General features: G+C 42.9%; 1 protein-coding gene across 27 annotated transcripts in view; it reads left to right on the forward strand.

Annotated features, from left to right (window-relative positions):
* The window catches only part of LOC144495881 (cAMP-regulated phosphoprotein 21-like), a 751,410-nt gene that overhangs the window by 617,940 nt on the left and 114,468 nt on the right, over nt 1-19,002 (forward strand). For all 27 annotated transcript variants that reach the window (XM_078216592.1, XM_078216588.1, XM_078216598.1 and 24 more), the window contains one exon: nt 8,431-8,490. In XM_078216592.1, coding sequence (XP_078072718.1) covers nt 8,431-8,490 — 60 coding nt within the window. The remainder of the gene's footprint in view (nt 1-8,430; nt 8,491-19,002) is intronic.

Consider the following 19,002-nt stretch of genomic DNA (forward strand, 5'->3'; position numbering starts at 1 on the left):
CGCTGGACCACGTAAATCACTATCAAGTCCTGACCTTCTCCACAATGAACCATCTTCCTCGTCTCGTCCATTCTTACCACCAACAGAAAATGCAGGAAACTCGTGGATTTTAGGCGTGACTGCCATTACCCTCTCTTCCCGCACACTGGTAAAGTTTCTCCCAAAGTTTCCCTGCTATAGCCCTGAACTTACACCTTTTGTCTAGTTTCTCTCTGATCTCACTTCATGTCCCCTCTGGACTCATCTTGATCATTAGATCCATTTCTGCTCCCTCGACACTAAGCAAAACACAACCGACGACCCAACATTGCTTCCTGCTCAGTCCTCCACCACACCCCCGCCTCCCCCCGTTAGTTTATGGTTCCCTCTCCTCAGTTCCTATTCTCCTTCCCTTCAAATCTTCTCTCGTCAGCAATAAACAAACTCAAGAAACTCACCCTTGAGCGACTGTCCCACCTTCAACGCCTCTTCCCTCTCGAAAGTGCTTGAATGCTTTGTTACCTCCCAAATTGATGCCCACCTTTCCCTCAACTCCATGTTTCAACCCTTCCAACTGGGATTCCATCCCTGTTACTCTACTGAAACAGCCCTTCTCAAAATTGCAAATAATATCCTATGTGATGGCGATCATGGTGAACTACCCTTCCTCATGTTTCTCAATCTGTCCTCAGTCATTGAAACAGTTGACCACACCATCTTCCCTTTAATACATCTCCACTATTGTCCAACTGGGTTGGTGTGCACTTCTCTGGTTCCATTTGTTTTATTTTTAATTGTAATCTGAATATCACCCCACTGGCTTCCCACCCCGACATCGTTACCTCTGGAGATCTCACACATTGAACCATAGAACCATAGAAAATTACAGCTCAGAAACAGGCCTTTTGGCCCTTCTTGTCTGTGCCGAACCATATATATCCCTGGCCCAGCTTCTATTTCTGATCTTCAAGATGCCCTTCAGTAATATCGTCCAAAACCATCTCAACTTCCATGGATAAGCCAGCGACACTCAGACCAGGATTTTCACACTTGAGTCGAGAGTGCAGAGACAGGATATTTCCCAGCTCTGCAAACCTGACTAGGATAAAAAAAAGGCATGGAAAATTGGATTTTCATTCCTGGGATGGGCTCCAAAGTCACCCTTGTTTCTAATGCGGAAGCTGTAAGGTGTAGAGGAGGGGCTGGGTAGTAGGCCTTCCTCTGTGCACTGGTACTTCGTTTAAATTATTTTTAAAAGTACAAATTAGCAAATTAAAAAACATCCCTCCAATCCCCACACCCCCTCACTCCCCACAAACACTCCATGGCCCATCTAATCTATCCAATCATCCAATCTATGCCACCTCTTACACCCCCCCCGCCACTCCCCCATCGCTCCTCATGCCCCCAATGGCATCCTATACCCCTCTACCCACCCACCATAACCCTTCATATGCCCAATGAGACCCTATTACCCTCTATCCAACCCCATGGCCCATCATGCCCCGTATGGCAACACATGCTACAGTCATGGCCTTTTATACCCCCATGCCAACTTGGTGCCAACTCATATCAACCTATGCCCCCCCATCATGACCCTTTTCCCTTACCCCCTCCAAGCTAATTCACCTCATGGTCATGTTCAGCAAACTTCAGGAGCTATGCTGACATATAATAAAGTTATGTGTCTATCGGTGATCTCTCGGTTCTTATTGATTAAAAAAAATCAATACATTGTCAAGGAAAATACATTAATTTTTTTTCAACTAATTAGTTATGAATCAAACATTTCTATTCTGGAGTGACTTGGAACTGCCAATCAAACTACTTGTTTAACAGGCACTGTGATAATAAGTTGTAAAATTAGTCATGCAGCAAAAATACTATAATGATATCCCTCAGGCTTGACAGACAGAATGAAATATCAAGCATTGTTTTTTCCAAAATAAAGCCCAGTTAAATTCCTTGACAACCTTGCTAGTTCCAATGAATATTGAGAGCTTTGCCAGTTCTTTGACAGTCTGAAACTTCTTTGCTTGAGAAGTGTATGTGCACTTCTTTTTATGTACAACCATATCTACTTTTAACCATTCCAATGGGTATCTTACATAGAACATAGAACATAGAAAGCCACAGCACAAACAGGCCCTTCGGCCCACAAGTTGCGCCGATCACATCCCTACCTCTAGGCCTATCTATAGCCCTCAATCCCATTAAATCCCATGTACTCATCCAGAAGTCTCTTAAAAGACCCCAACGAGTTTGCCTCCACCACCACCGACGTCAGCCGATTCCACTCAACCACCACCCTCTGAGTGAAAAACTTACCCCTGACATCTCCTCTGTACCTACCCCCCAGCACCTTAAACCTGTGTCCTCTCGTAGCAACCATTTCAGCCCTTGGAAATAGCCTCTGAGAGTCTACCCTATCCAGACCTCTCAACATCTTGTAAACCTCTATCAGGTCACCTCTCATCCTTCGTCTCTCCAGGGAGAAGAGACCAAGCTCCCTCAACCTATCCTCATAAGGCATGCCCCCCAATCCAGGCAACATCCTTGTAAATCTCCTCTGCACCCTTTCAATGGCTTCAACATCTTTCCTGTAATGAGGTGACCAGAACTGCGCGCAGTACTCCAAGTGGGGTCTAACCAGGGTCCTATAAAGCTGCAGCATTATCTCCCGACTCCTAAACTCAATCCCTCGATTAATGAAGGCCAGTACGCCGTACGCCTTCTTGACCGCATCCTCCACCTGCGAGGCCGATTTAAGAGTCCTATGGACCCAGACCCCAAGGTCCTTCTGATCCTCTACACTGCTAAGAATGGTACCCTTCATATTATACTGCTGCTTCATCCCATTGGATCTGCCAAAATGGATCACCACACACTTATCCGGGTTGAAGTCCATCTGCCACTTCTCCGCCCAGTCTTGCATTCTATCTATGTCTCGCTGCAACTTCTGACATCCCTCCAAACTATCCACAACACCACCTACCTTGGTGTCGTCAGCAAACTTACCAACCCATCCCTCCACTTCCTCATCCAGGTCATTTATGAAAATGACAAACAGCAAGGGTCCCAGAACAGATCCCTGGGGCACTCCACTGGTCACTGACCTACATGCAGAGAAAGACCCCTCCACAGCCACTCTCTGCCTTCTGCAGGCAAGCCAGTTCTGGATCCACAAGGCAACAGCCCCTTGGATCCCATGCCCTCTCACTTTCTCAAGAAGTCTTGCATGGGGGACCTTATCGAACGCCTTGCTGAAGTCCATATAGACCACATCCACCGCTCTTCCTTCGTCAATGTGTTTGGTCACATTTTCAAAGAACTCAACCAGGCTCGTAAGGCACGACCTGCCCTTGACAAAGCCGTGCTGACTACTTTTGATCATACTAAACTTCTCTAGATGATCATAAATCCTGTCTCTCAGGATCCTCTCCATCAACTTACCAACCACTGAGGTTAGACTCACCGGTCGGTAATTTCCCGGGCTGTCCCTGTTCCCTTTCTTGAATATAGGGACCACATCTGCAATCCTCCAATCCTCCGGAACCTCTCCCGTCTCCATCGACGATGCAAAGATCATTGCCAAAGGCTCCGCAATCTCCTCCCTCGCCTCCCACAGTAACCTGGGGTACATCCCATCCGGTCCCGGCGACTTACCAACCTTGATGCCATTCAATAGTTCCAACACATCCTCTTTCTTTATGTCCACATGCTCGATCCTTTCTGTCCACCGCAAACCAGCAGTACAACCACCCAGATCCCTTTCCACCGTGAATACCGAGGTAAAGTATTCATTAAGCAGCTCCGCCATTTCTAACGGTTCCGCACAAACTTTTCCCCTTTCACCTTTTAAGGGTCCTATGCCTTCACATCTCATCCTTTTACTCTTGACATATTTGTAGAAAGCCTTGGGATTCTCCTTAATCTTACCCGCCAAGGCCTTCTCATTACCCCTTCTCGCTCTCCTAATTTCCTTCTTAAGCTCCTTCCTACATCCCGTATACTCCTCTAAATCCTTAACACCTCCTAGCTCTCTGAACCTTCTGTACGCCTCTCTTTTCTTATTCACCAGGTTCATCACAACCTTCATGCACCACGGTTCCCGTACCCTACCAACACCCCCCTGTCTCATCGGAACGTTGTCATGCAGAGCTCCAGACAAACATTCCTTGAAAATCCTCCACTTTCCTTCGGTACTTTTCCCCAAGAATGCCTCCTTCCAATTTACCCGTCTAATTTCCTCCCTGATGACACTGTATTTCCCTTTACTCCAGAGAAACACTTTCCTAGCCTGCCTGATCCTATCTCTTTCCAATGCTATCGTGAAGGAGATAGAATTATGATCGCTATCCCCAAGATGCTCACCCACCGAGAGATCCTCCACCTGTCCAGGTTCATTAGCCAGCACCAGATCAAGTACAGCCTCTCCTCTAGTAGGCTTATCCACATACTGTGTCAGGAAACTCTCCTGGACACACCTAACAAACTCCTCTCCATCCAAACCCCTAGCCCTAGGGATATTCCAATCTATGTTTGGGAAATTAAAATCTCCCATCACGACAACTCTGTTATTCCTACATCTCTCCAGGATCTGTTTCCCCATCTGCTCCTCAACATCTCTGTTACTATTGGGCGGCCTATAGAAAACACCCAGCAACGTTACCGACCCCTTCCTGTTCCTAACCTCCACCCACAGAGACTCCGTAGTCAATCCCTCCACGGCGTCCACCTTCTCTACAGCCGTGACACTATCCCTGATCAACAGTGCCACTCCCCCCCCTCTCTTGCCTCCCTCCCTGTCCTTCCTGAAACATCTAAAACCCGGCACCTGAAGCACCCAATCCTGTCCCTGAGACATCCAAGTCTCCGTAATGGCCACCACATCACAATTCGAAGCAGCAATCCACGCTCTAAGCTCATCCACTTTATTCACTACACTCCTGGCATTAAAATAGACACATCTCAGACCTTCAGCCTGAGCACTTCCCTTCTCCATCACTCGTCTAACCTCCCTCTTACCCTGTTTACATTCCTTATCTATTTGCGAGCTAACCTCCTCGCTCTCAGTCCCCTCATTTCGATTCCCTCCCCCCAACCTTTCTAGTTTAAAGTCTCTCCAGTAGCCTTAGCCAATCTTACATCTCCCAATGGACATCTTACCTCTCTCAAAGAGCACATTGGCTATCCAAACAAATGCACAACATTCAGACCATGCTCCTACCAGGTTTATTCTGCACATTGGGTTTTAGACACCTATTTCACCAAAATGAGATATGAAGCTTTTTATTTATATGGACAACTGCCCCCATGAATGACGGATGTGCGATTTATAACCCAGCAACATTCTCCCGGCAAAAATGGTGGAGTTGGCATTCTGTGGCAGGACCTCCAGATTCAGGTCTTTGCCAGCATTTTTGCACAGCGAGAGAGTCTCTCTGCCTGTGCAAAACTTCAGGCCTCAGTTCTACCTCACCACCACCTTTCTTGAAGCTTCCACTGTCTCTGGTTTGTCACACTGCATGGCTGACATCTGGAACTGAATGAGCAGAAAGCTCCTCCAACTAAGTATCAGAAAGACTGAATTCCTCAGCTATTAATTCCATCACTTCTCTTGGCTGCTATCTGAGCTGAGTGAGATGGTTCTCAACTTTACCGTGTTTGACCCTGAAATGAGTTAAGGTCATATATACACATCATCTCCAAGATAGTTTAATTGCACCTCTATAGTATGACCCACCTCCACCCTATCTCCGTTCATCGGCTGCTGAAATCCTGATCTAGTGCTTTGTTAGCTCTAGATTTGACTATTTTAATGTCCTTCTGGTCTGCCCCTCATCATCTACCCTATAAAAATTGGGACTCATCCAAAGCTCTGCTGCTCATATCCTAATTCACACCAAGCTCTGTACATCCATCACCCTTGTGCTTAGTGACGACATTGGCTCCTGATGCAGCAGTGCCTCTTTATTTAAAATTCCCACCCTCTTTTCAAAACACTCCATAACCTTGCACCTCTTAGCTTGGGAATCTCCTCTAATGCTACCAGTTTTTGAGAACTATACACTTCTCAGAATTTGACCTTTCCGAGCTGTGATTTTAATCATTTTGCTGTTGGCTTTCATGCCTTCAGCTATCAAGACCCAAGCTCTGTAATTCCCTAAACCTCTGTACCTCCCTCTCCTCCTTTATGATGCTCCTTAAAACTGTTTCTTTGACTTGGCTTTTGGTCATCTGGCTTTCTATCTCCTTATGTAACTCAATGTTAAGTTTTATTCAGTAATGCTCTTGGGAAGCACCTTGGGCATTTGACTGTGCTGGAGGTGCTATGTAAAAGAAGGTTGTTGTTGAAAAGGAAAAGAATTTGGAAGACCAGCCTGATCCCGCAAAGTAACCCTTTTGTAACATTGAGGGTTACTCAGACCTGCTCCCTTCTGATGTTGCTGAGGGATAATTCCATGTACGTGGAGGATGTTGAGAAGGGAATCATAGAAACCCTAACATTTGGAACTGAATGATCTTATTAGTGACAGACAGCATGCTTTTGTATGAGGAAGGTCATGTCTCACTAATTTGATTGAGTTTTTTGAGGACGTGACAAAAATGATAGACGAAGGAAGGGCTGTGGGTGTTGTCGACATAGACTTTAGTAAAGCATTTGACAAAGTCTCTCATGGCAGGCTGGTGCAAAAGGTTAAATCACATGGGATCAGTGGTGAGCTAGCTAGATGGGTTCAAAATTGGCTTAGCCATAGAAGACAGAGAGTAGCGGTGGAAGGGTGGTTTTCAGAATGGAGGTCTGTAACTAATGGTGTTCTGCAGGGATCAGTGTTGGGACCTCTGCTGTTTGTAATATATATAAATGACTTGGAAGAAAACGTAGCTGGTCTGATTAGCAAGTTTGTGGATGATACTAAGATTGGTGGAGTTGAGGATAGTGGTAGATTATCAGCGAAAACAGCAGGATATGTATAGGCTGGAAAATTGGGCGGAGAAATGGCAGATGGAACTTAATCCAGACAAGTGCGAGATGAAGCATTTTGGTAGATCCAATTCAAATGGGAGCTATAAAATATATGGCAGAACCATCAGGAGCATAGACACACAGAGATCTGGGAGTATAGGTCCACAGTTCCTTAAAAGTGGCAGCACAGGTGGAAAAGGTGGTGAAGAAAGCATATGGCATACTTGCCTTTATCAGTCGGGGCATCAAGTATAAAAGTTGGCAAATTCTGTTACAGTTATATGAAATGTTCGTTAGGCCACATTTGGAATACTGTGTCCAATTCTGGTCACCACACTATCAGAAAGTTGTGGAGGCTTTGGAGGGAGTACAGAAGAGGTTTACCAGCATGTTGCCTGGTAAGGAGGGTATTAGATATGAGGAGAGATTGAATAAACTGGGATTGTTCTCCATGGAAAGACGGAGGCTGAAGGTTAGCTCTGATAGAAGTTCATAAAATTATGAACGGCATAAATAAGATGAAGAGTTGGAAGCTTTTTCTCAGGGCAGAGATGACAATTACAAGGGAGCACAAGTTCAAGGTAAGGGGGGAACGGTTCAGTAGAGATGTGCGGGGGAAGTTTTTTTTACACAGAGGGTGGTGGGGGCCTGGAATGCACTGCCAAATGAGGTGGTAGAGGCAGACACATTAGCGACGTTTAAGACTTATTTGGATAGATACATGACCAGGCTTGGAATAGAGGGATACAGGCGCTTGATCTAGATAGGACAACGTGATCGGCGCAGGTTTGGTGGGCCGAAGGTCCTGTTCCTGTGCTGTACTGTTCTTTGTTCTTTGTAATTGGTTCAAAAAAGTGACTTTATAAAGTAATTAACAAGAAATGCTTAATAAAAGTACGACTCTCATCTTCAGTTGATAACTCCGGTTCTGTGATGAATATTCCTGCTTCAACATTTTGACATCTTTGTTCTTGGAAAGACAGGTTGTCCAAGAAACAACTAAAACATTAAGTATTGAGCAATTTTTATGACCCAATGAACTGAGTCAACCTGATGAATTGAGTTGAATGCTGCCTCTTACTGGCATGGGATTTTTTTTAAAAGCAAAATGGAGCAGTTTTAAACAACCTAGCCAGATATGAAAATTTACTTCAAGATAGAGTCAATATAGGTTCCCTGAGAGAGTAGAGTACTGATTCTTCTGTGTTAGCAGGTCAGGGCTCACTCTCAATGCTGCCACGCACTAAGTTCTCAAGTATGAGCCAGCAACCAATGGTGGTGACAATCCGATGATGAGTCAGCAGCCAATTTAAGATCTTATTGGTAGAGCGTAGAAAGCAAGTAGCCTTCTCATTCTATTGGTTGGAAAATGAGATGTTGGGATGCGCAGAGTTACAGAGATTAAAGTAGGAGAAAGGATTCATTTAATGTTTGTCATTAATGTCTATATTTATATTGACCTAATGACTATCATTTTACAGGGACAGAATGATGCTATTAAAAATGGAACAGGAGCTAATAGATTTTATCAATGACAACAAGTAAGTGATTACATTTGTATTTAAACAAAAACATTTTAGATAAGGTTTATTGATTTTAGATGCTAATTTTATTCACTGCTCATTCAAAATCATGTCATTTATTACAGTTTTTAGATAATGCTTAAATAGTTACAGTTTTTAAGTGCATTTTGTGTTTGGTATAATTAACTGAGGGCACTTGAAGATATTAAATTTCAATAAAATAGAGTATTAAAGGAGACATATAGAAGAAGGGAGAATATAATACCATAGTTTCATTCTGATGGAGTACTTTTTGTTCAGGACACTCTCCCAGTTTACACTGAACAGGATATATTGATTAAAAATTAATTTTATTTGGCTGGATTTTATATCCAGTGAGCTGGAGTCATGAGTGGAAGTGATTGTATCGTCCCCTCCTCTCCCACTGTATCTTCCCTTCCCTCCCAGTCCTGTGGCTTTGCAGTCATTTACTGTCTGCTGAGAGGCAAGAATTCTGCCTCCAAGAGCTGCCGGCCAATCAGATGCTGCCGAAGTTGCTACCACTGGGACTGCATTCAATATCCAACAACGGTCATCGCTGGATAGTGGGGTGGAGGGGAGGGGAGCAGGGTGATGGGAAGTACTGCAGTGGCCACACTGGCAGGCCTTGGTGAGGGCAATTGCAGGGGTTGGGCAGGACAGGGCAGCTTGAGTGAGGTCAGCCTCCAATTGACATAGGGATCCCATAAAGGAAACTCCACCACCCCCACTCCTTTCCCACCTGAAGCTCGAGTGGTGTTACCTGCCAGTTTTCTGGTGTCAATCCAGCCTCAAATAGCCATCTGTGAAAGAGCAGTATGAATGCAAAATGGCCTGTAGGTGTCCATTAATGAGCACTTATGTGTCAGTTAGCACAAGGAAAGGTGAGCCTCTTTGTGGCTCAAATGAGCACAGATATACTTGTATGACTTTTTAACAATTTTGTTCACCTTTTCTACTATCTTCAAAGGCTTGTGTACGTACACCCACATGCCTTTCTGTCCCTGTATCACCTTTAAAATTATACCATTTATTTGTTTATATTGCCTCTCATTATTCCTCTCAAAATTCATCACTTCACAATTCTCTGTATTAAATTTCATCTGCAGTATTTTTGATCAGGTCACTAGCCCATTCACTTCTCCCTGAAGTCTATTACAACCATGCTCACTTGTTTACTGCATATCTGAGTTTTGTGTAATCAGCAAATGTTGAAATTATGTCTTGTTTATCCAAGTGCAACTCATTTATGGAATATCAACTCCCAGTGGACACTACAATATAATATCCTTCAGCCTGGAAAAAAAAATCACCTCTGCTCCCTGCTTTCAGACCATTAGCCAATTCTGTATCCAAACTGCTACTGTCCCTTTAAGCCCACAGGCTTCACTTTCACTAACAAAATTATTTGGCATTTTATCAAATACCTTTACAAAGTCCATATACACAATGTCAATTGCACCACTTTGATTAATACTTCCCATTGCTTCATCAAAGCACTCGATCAAGTTAGTCAAACATAACTTACCATTAACAAATCTATGCTTGCTGTCGTTTACTAACCCATATTTTTCCAATTGACCAGTAATTTTGTCTTGGATAGTTGCCCCTGTTTCCCTACCATTGATGATAGCCTTGTAGTTTTGAACAGAAATATAATATTTGACAAATCTTCACCAATGCTCCCTAAGCAGCAGAAGATAGCAGACAAACCAAAAAAAATGTATTTTCTGCTTTGAGCTCTGCCAATATTTTAAGCATCTCTTTATTTCTGTACAATCTTTCTACTACCTCCTCCTTTACTGTGATATTGGCAGAATCCTCTTTGTTAGTGAAGACAGATGCAAAGTACTCATATCTTACCTCAGCTTTCACAAGAAGATTTCTCTTTTGGTCCTTAATCAGCCCCACTTTTCCTTTGACTAACCTTTTACTGTATATGGGTTTATGAAAGATTTACTTGCTAATCTCTTTGATTCTATTTTAATTTCTCCACTGAATTTTTGTATTCAGCTTGTCCTCTCTGTATTATAAGCCTGACATTTATTGTAAACTTCCTTCTTCTGTGGCATTTTAATCTCCATAAATGTTTTCTTTAAAATGGCCTTCCTTAACATTCCTGGGAATTCCTCTAGCCTTTACCTAAACTTCTATTACTTACTGTTTAACCTGTGAACATTTGGTTCCAATCTACCTGGGCTAGATCACCTTTCAATGCTCTGAAATTACATAGGATGTACAGCACTGAAACAGGCCATTCAGCCCAACCAGTTTATGAAATACCCATCTCTAGTGGAATATATACATGTTTGATTGGATCTTGTCTCTAGCCATGGTTTCTAAATCTGACGATATTGTGATCACTGTTTCCAAAATGTTTCCTTGCTGAACCATGCTCCATTTCATTTTTTAGATATGGATCACTATTACTCTTTTTCTTTTTGGGAATCAGCAAGAGTATTTTCATGCATACATTTCATGAATTCATCCTTGTCCTTTACACTCTTATTTTCCTAGTCTATATCGACTCAGGTTCGATTTCTGGCTTGGGTCACTGTCTGTGCAAGTCTGCATGCTCTTCCCGTGTCTGCGTAGATTTCCTCTGGGTGCTCTAGTTTCCTCCCACTTTCTGAAAGACGTGCTGGTTAGGTGCATTGGCCATGCTAAATTCTCCCTCAGTGTACCCGAACAGGCGCCGGAGTGTGGCGACTTGGGGATCTTCACAGTAACTTCATACTTCAGACACTAATAAATAAACTTTAATTTTCCAAAAATCCATAACTTCTGGCAAAGTTCCAGAGGATTGGAAAACTGCCAATGTTTTGTCTCCATCTTTCAAAAAAGGGAGGCAGGCAAAAATCAAGTAATTAACCATTGTCATTGGGAAAATGTCAGAGTTCATTATAAAGTCTGTAATAGCAGAGCATTTAGAAATGCATAATACAATCAAGCAGAGTCAACATGGCTTCATGAACGGGGAATCATGCCTGACAAATTTATTAGGATTCTTTGAAGTGCTAATGAGCAATATAGATAAAGGAGAGCCAGTGGATGTAATATATTTGGATTTCCAAAAGCATTTGATAAGTTGCCACACAAAAGGCTACATAATGGCCTTTTTTCTAGCTGTTCACGTAAGTGGGATTCTCTGGTTCCACCAGTGGCACACCCCTTACTGTGGGTTGGATGGGGTGGCTTCAATGGGAATTCACATTGACAGCACTAGGACCAGAGGATCCCACCACCAGCAAACAGCACGCTTCCTCCTGCCATTGAAAAATATACTGAGGGGAGGCTGGAGAATCTCACCCAAAAGCACATGGTGCTATTGGTAGTATACTAACATGGATAGAGAATTGGTAACTGATAGAAAACAGAAAGTTGGGATAAGAGGAGCATTTTCAGATGGCAACCTGTAACTAGTGGAGTGCCACAAGGATCAGTGCTGGGGCCACAATTATTTGCAATAGATATTAATGACTTGAACGGGGGAAGTGAATGTATGATCGCCTTTCTGGCAAACTACACAAAAATAGATGGGAAGGCAAGTGGTGAGGATGACAAAGAATTAAAGAGGGATATAGACAAGTTAAGTGAGTCGGTAAAACCTGACAGATTGAATATAATGTAGGAAAGTTTAGCACTCTGTTAGAAAGAATAAAGAAATTGAATATTACTTAAGTGGAGAAGGATTGCCGAAAGTTGCAACACAGAGGGCTTTGGATATTGTAATGTCCTAACTATATTTGGGATTCTGAGTTTTAGGCAAAAAGAAAAAGACGTGATTTGCATACATAGATTCAAACTACCAATCCAGATTTATTCTGAGAGCTCTTGCCTGTACAAAGAACAAACTAAAACTAAAAGCAGGAGCCTTTGAAACATCCTGAATGACATCATCGTCAAATCATGTGACCTGCTCTTAAAGCAATCATACAACTACTTAAATATGTAACATCCCTCCTCCTTCTGTGGTCATGGCGACATATTACTACAATGCTATACATAGGTTCAATAATAGTCCAGACACAGTACAATGCATCATTAATCATTATACAGTCAATAAAAAAAATTAATCAGAAGGACATCTTTTGGCTGGCACAGTGGTTAGCACAGCTGCCTCACAGTGCCAGGGACCCGAGTTAGATTCCCGGCTTAGGTCACTGACTGTGCGGAGTCTGCATGTTCTCCCCATGTCTGCATGGGTTTCCTCCAGGTGCTCCGGTTTCCACCCACAGACCGAAGGACATGCAGGTTAGGTGTATTGGCCTTGCTAAATTCTCAGTGTACCCAAACAGGCACCGGAGTGTGGCACTAGGGGACTTTCACAGTAACTTCATTGCAGTGTGAATGAAAGCCTACTTGTGACACTAATAAATAAAGAGATAAATAAAATCTTTTCCTCTTTGGTTGTGTATGACATTTTCGAATTTGAATGTCCTTGACACTAGAAGTATGATTTGGAACTTCAGTGGACACTTCTTCTCTTGAAACAAATTCCACATAATTTTTACATGGTGTAGTAACATAGACACAATCACCAGGCAACTCAGATTCAACTAAGTCTTCTGTAGTAGTATTCACAACACTAGGGAGTAAAGAAGTTGGTACCTCTGGAGATGATTCTGGGAAATCATTTTGAGATGATAACAATCGGTCAGGATGATGTCGCCAAACTAGTTCATCTCCGGTTTGAACCATGTAAGAAATTGGACTTGTTTTTGCTAAAACTATGGCTTGTAGCCATTTCTCACTCGTGGCATAAATATGCGCTAACACTCGATCTCTTTGTTGAAATGAGCATTGCTTTTCTCTCGCTTCTTGTCCAGCAACTGAAATTGTTGTTGATGCTCTAATATCTCTGAAGTTTCTGGAGGTAATAACAAATCAAACATAGTTCCCAACTTTCTCTTTCAGAGGAATAATGAAGATGAACTTTGGGTAATTGCATAAGTAGTGTTTCTGTAAGGTGCCAAAAAGTTATTCACGCAATGTGATAATGAACCTTGTTCTTTTGAATTTAAAGGCTGTTTCAATGATTGTAGCTAATCCTTTGGTTGATGGATGATAAGGTGAATAGCATTTACTTTGAGATAATGCTCCTACTGCCATGAAGTAAACTATGAACCATTATTGGTAGCAATCTGTTTTGGGGTTTACCAAATCTTGTAAAAAATTCACCAAGTTTTTCAATGGTTTGTTCAGTTGCAGTGATAACTTCTGGCCACTATGATTGTGCATCAATTATGACTAAGAACATGCAATCGTCATGCAGATCAGCAAAATCTACATGCAATCATTGCGATGGCACTTTACTTGCTCAGGTGTCAAGGAGACAATAGTAGTGTATTTCTTATTCGTACACAGGATTGACACTGTCCCACTTTTTCTTCAATCTGAGCATCCAGACCAGCCACCAAAAATTCTTTCATCTGGACTATACTAGGATGTCCTTCATGTACTTGTTCAAGAACCCTTCCACACAAACTAGGAGGAATGATCACTCGGATTCCCCACAGTAGACACTCACCTTGGACGGTCAACTCAAGCTTTCTTGACACATATGGAGGGCGATTCTCCCAAGAATGCTGAATTGGTGGGAAAACTGTTCTAGATCACGACAGTTTTTTCAGTGCAGCTTCAAACCTGAATCTCCCCACTCTGTGCACTGCAGAGGTCACAATCGTGAATCTCATTAAAAATCCAGGGGGGGTGGGGCCTATTCACGCCAGAGTTTGACAGTTCTGGAACTCTGCGCATGCGCAGTGGCTCCGATCTGTCAGTCTCTCTGTTTGCTGGCCAGCTCGTTCGCTGAGGCCACCCCAGGGCCCCCACAATTCTCAGGCCAGCCCTGAGCCCTTCCCCACCCCTGAGTGTCCCGATGTCCAGCCCACCCACCGCACCTCCCCCCCCCCCCCCCGCCGCCAGCAGTGGCGCTCCCTCCCCGGCAGACCACCCACCCACCCCCCAGCCCGCCCCGATCGCTGGCCTCCCTCCAGCCCAGACCGATCCCCATGCAGAGTGGCAGCAGGACCTCCCACCCCCACCAATCGCCCCTAGGCCCCACCCCCTTGGCACTGTCCCATGTCCAGTGGGCAGTGCCAAGGTGCCCTTTGAGCATGGGCACTTTACCCCTTGGGCAGTGCCGGGGGCACAGACTGGTACTGCCAGGATGCCCATGCCAGGGGCACCACCCCACCCAACTGACACCCTGGGGGGCCCCGCTTTTCCCCCCTTCATTCTGGCAGGGTCTCCTGCTAGTTCCCTGAATGTTGGGAGCTATTCTAAACCCTGCCAGAATGAAGTACTCCTAGTGGGGTGGGAGATGCTATCGGGTCTGGAAAGTTCCCTGCCGAGCCTGATAATCACATGCAAAATATATTTAAGATGCATTAAAGTAAGATTCAAATGATTTACTTCTCTTCCCGCCAGTTTCCAGTGTGGTCTCGACTGTGACTGTTCTCCGGCTCTGGGAGACGCATGCATGAATCCCACAAAATGGCCGACACGCGATTCTCCCGACTGGACCCGCCAGAAAAGTTGCGGGTCGCGATGGGAGAATCGGGCCCATGGTTTCAAATCAAGATTTATATGATGTGTTGCAGCTATTGTTCCTTTTAATACCATCTCCATCACCTTCCCCATCACAAGATCATTTCTGGTATGTCTCTGAACTTGAGAAGCTGTCACAGGCAAATCATCGACTCGCGAAAAATAAAGAATATTAGCAAAATGAGTTGGTGGCATCTGCTCAGTGGGTAAAGATAAGCGTGATAATGCATCAAGAATAGTACAGCCCTCTGATTGATGATACTTTATATCGTAGGAGTATGCAGATTGGATCAGTGGCCATCTTTGCATTTGGCTAGCAGCTAACAATGATCTTCCTCTATATGGCCCACAAATAGTAAAGTGACGATAATCAGACAATAATGTGAAATGCGACCACATAAATAATGATGAAACCGTCATAACAAAAATTGATGCTCAGTGCTGCTTTTTCTAGCTGAGCATGGTTAGATTCAGCACTAGTCAAGGAACACAAAGCAAAAACCATTAGTCATTCTTCTCCTGAAGGCACAATATGTGAAAACGTTGCCCCTACTCCATAAGGAGAAGCTCCGCAAGCAAGCAATAATAGTAACTTTGGATTAAAATGAACCAATATTTCAGAATTCTACAAAGCATCTTTGGCATCCTTGTATGCTTTCTCACAGTCCATCGGCCATTCCTAGGACTGATTCACACATTGTAAGTTATGCAATCACCTTAATAATTTAGTTAAGTTAGAAACAGATTTGCCATAATAATTTACTATTCCCAGAAAGGACCTCAATTGTGTCACATTAATCAGATGCAGTGCTTCTAAGATAGCTTCCATATTTTTTAGGTGCTTAATGTCGGCCTTTACTCTCAGTAATGTGACCTAAATACTGGACTGGTTTCTTCAAAATGTCACATTTTATTTCTTGATACGCGGACCATGTGCTTGAAGACATTCCAATGTCACTTCTAAATTATTCAAGTGTTCTTGTCCACTGCACCCTATAATTAGAATATCATTCAGGTAACATTGTACACCAGAGAGACCACTTAAAATCTGATCCATTTATCTTTAGAATGGGGCTGGTGTGGGTGTTATTTCAAAATTTGTTTCTTTTATACCAAAAAAAGACCTTTATGAGTAACAATGGTAAGCAATGATTGTGATTCAATGGCTACATTCATCTGTAAATATACTTGTGAAAGATCAATCTTGCTGAATTTCTGCCCACCTGATAATCCAGCAAAGAAGTCTTCAAGAAAAGGAAGTGGTTGTTGATCAGCATACAATACAGTTTTAAAGTTTATTTATTAGTGTCACAAGTAGGCTTAAATTAACACTGCAATGGACTGTGAAGATCCCCTAGTTGCCACACTCCGGCACCTGTTCAGGTACAATGAGGGAGAATTTAGCATGGCCAATGTACCTAACCAGCACATCTTTCGGATTGTGGGAGGAAATCAGAGCACCCGGAGGAAACCCATGCAGGCATGGGGAGAACATGCAGACTTCGCACAGACAGTGACCCAAGCCAGGAACTGAACCCATGTCCCTGGCCCTATGAGGCAGCAGTGCTAACCACTGTGCCACCGTGCTGCCCCGAACCATCTCATTTCAGGACCGGCACGATCGGGATAGCCCAGTCACTCATTGTAACAGGCTGTAACACAGCAGTGTTAACAAGTCTTACTAATTTTTCTTTGACCTTGAGATGAATTTCATATGACACCACTCTTGCTTTGAGACTTTTTGGTTGACTACTAGGCTTTATCTTGAGTTTCACTTGAATGCCCTTCATTTGTCCAAGTGCCTCTTCGAATACATTCTTGTATTTATCCAGAAGATGCTGTAGGTCTGTTTCAGCATTAGCCTATCTGTTGACAGCACTCCAGTGAAGCTTTATCTTTCCCAACCATATTCTTCCAAAAAGAACTGGAAAATACCACATACCACATCGATTCCATTGCTTGTCCACTCAATTCTACGTTGACCATGATGTAACCCTTTAATAGCAAGGTCTCTTCTGTGAATGTCCTTAAAATCACATCAGCTTGTTTTAAAGGAAGATGTTTCAGCTTCTGGTGGTCTGTAGTTTCAGGAATTAAAGATTCAGCAGCATCAGTATCAACCTCCATCTTAATAGATTATCCACTTAACTTCAGAATAATCCATCTTTTGTGTGATTCATAAGACGTTCAGTTGGAGCTCTTCATATTTCTGGACAATTTATTCTTCACAGTCATAATTATTTTCTCTTTGTGTAGAGTACAACTTGTTCTTTTTCTTAAAGGTACCCAGATTCTCCTGCTGAATATTCTTCTCAGGGGAAGCTGGTCTAGCCCAACAAGCTTCTGGAATGTGACCCATTTTGCTACAATTCTTGCATTGATTAACCTTGCTCCAGCATTCACTCCTTGAATGGGCCATTTTGGCACATTTGTGACATGCTTGTTGCTGTTTTGACTTCTTATGGGCAATTCCCAACTTGTGAATCTTCATTCCTGCACCAAATTGTGAAGCCTCTTCAGCAGCCAGTTCAGCGACACTGCGATTTCTACTGCTGTCTTTAAAGTCAAAGCATGTTCTTTAAGAAAGCTTCTTTGGATAGCTTCATTTTGGAGTCCACAAACAAGACAATCTTGAAGAATATCTTCTGCTGTCTCACCAAACTCACCATGTTATGCCAACTTTTTTAAGGTTGCCGCAAACTGAGCAATGCTTTAATCTTCCAGTTGATTCTTTCGGTGGAACCTGAACCATTCTATCATGACCAGTGGTTTTGGAGCATAATGCTTTTCAAGGATCTTTGTCAAGTCATTGAATGTTTTGATTCCTAGCTTTGCTGGATGAACCAAGCATCTGAGCCAATTGAATGTTTTACTTCCTATTGTACTGAAAAAAGCTGATACAAGTAACTCGTCCGCAATTTTGTTTGCTTGTACAAAGTACTGAAAATGCTCTGCATAGGAACTCCATGATTCATTTTCCTGATTGAAAGGACCCATGGATCCTATTTGACTTGTCATTTCTCATGCAGGCACTAATGACTCAAGACTGCTCAGTGTATTTTTTTTAACTGTCTTCCAAGGACGTCCCTTTTTACCCTGGAGACCATTAACTTGATGTATTTCTTTTCTCAAACAGCCCCAGCTATACTGCAAAGCATCCTTTCTTTTCAAATATGCCAGATACTGCCTGGAATCTCACCCTTCTCTGATCGGCAATAAAAATCCTCTTTTAAAATTGCAGACAGCTTGCACCTTTATTTTCTTACTCTTTCTCTGTCACTAGCACTTTAATCTTTAATCCTGTTGTTGCCTTTCCCCAGCCATCTGATATTCGAAGTGTGAGGATGCACAATGTTTTTTTTCTTCTCTTAGGATCTTCTCTCGATGTTCTAGACAAAACAAAATTCCGACTCATCACCAGTTTTCTTTCTGTAATCTCCTAACTATGTTAGTGCTGTGAGTTTTAAACAAAAATACAAAGATGTTGTTTGCACACGTAGATTCAAACTAACAACACAGGTTTATTCTGGGAGCTCTTGCCTGTTCAGAGTATGGACTGAAACTAAAAGCAGGAGCCTCTGAAACACCCCAATGACATCAATACTTAAATCTACAACAGGTGTCCTCATGCATAAATCACAAAAAACTAGCATGCAAGTTCAGCAGGTAATTGGGAAGGCAAATGGAATGATGGCCATTATTTCAAAGAGAATGGAGTATAAAAGTAGGAAAGTTTTGCTAAAACTATACAAGGCACCAGTTAGACCACAACTGGAACACTGAACAGTTTTGGTCTCATTATTTAAGGAAAATTATATTGGCATTTGAGGCAGTCCAGAAAGGGTTGAGTAGGTTGATCCATGTTATGGAGGGATTTTCTTATGAGGAGAGGTTGAGTAGGTTGGGCCTGTACTCATAGGAGTTTAGAAGAATAAGAGGTGACCTTATTAAGACATATAG

This window comes from Mustelus asterias, chromosome 7 (assembly GCF_964213995.1).
Source record: "Mustelus asterias chromosome 7, sMusAst1.hap1.1, whole genome shotgun sequence".
Taxonomy (NCBI): domain Eukaryota; kingdom Metazoa; phylum Chordata; class Chondrichthyes; order Carcharhiniformes; family Triakidae; genus Mustelus; species Mustelus asterias.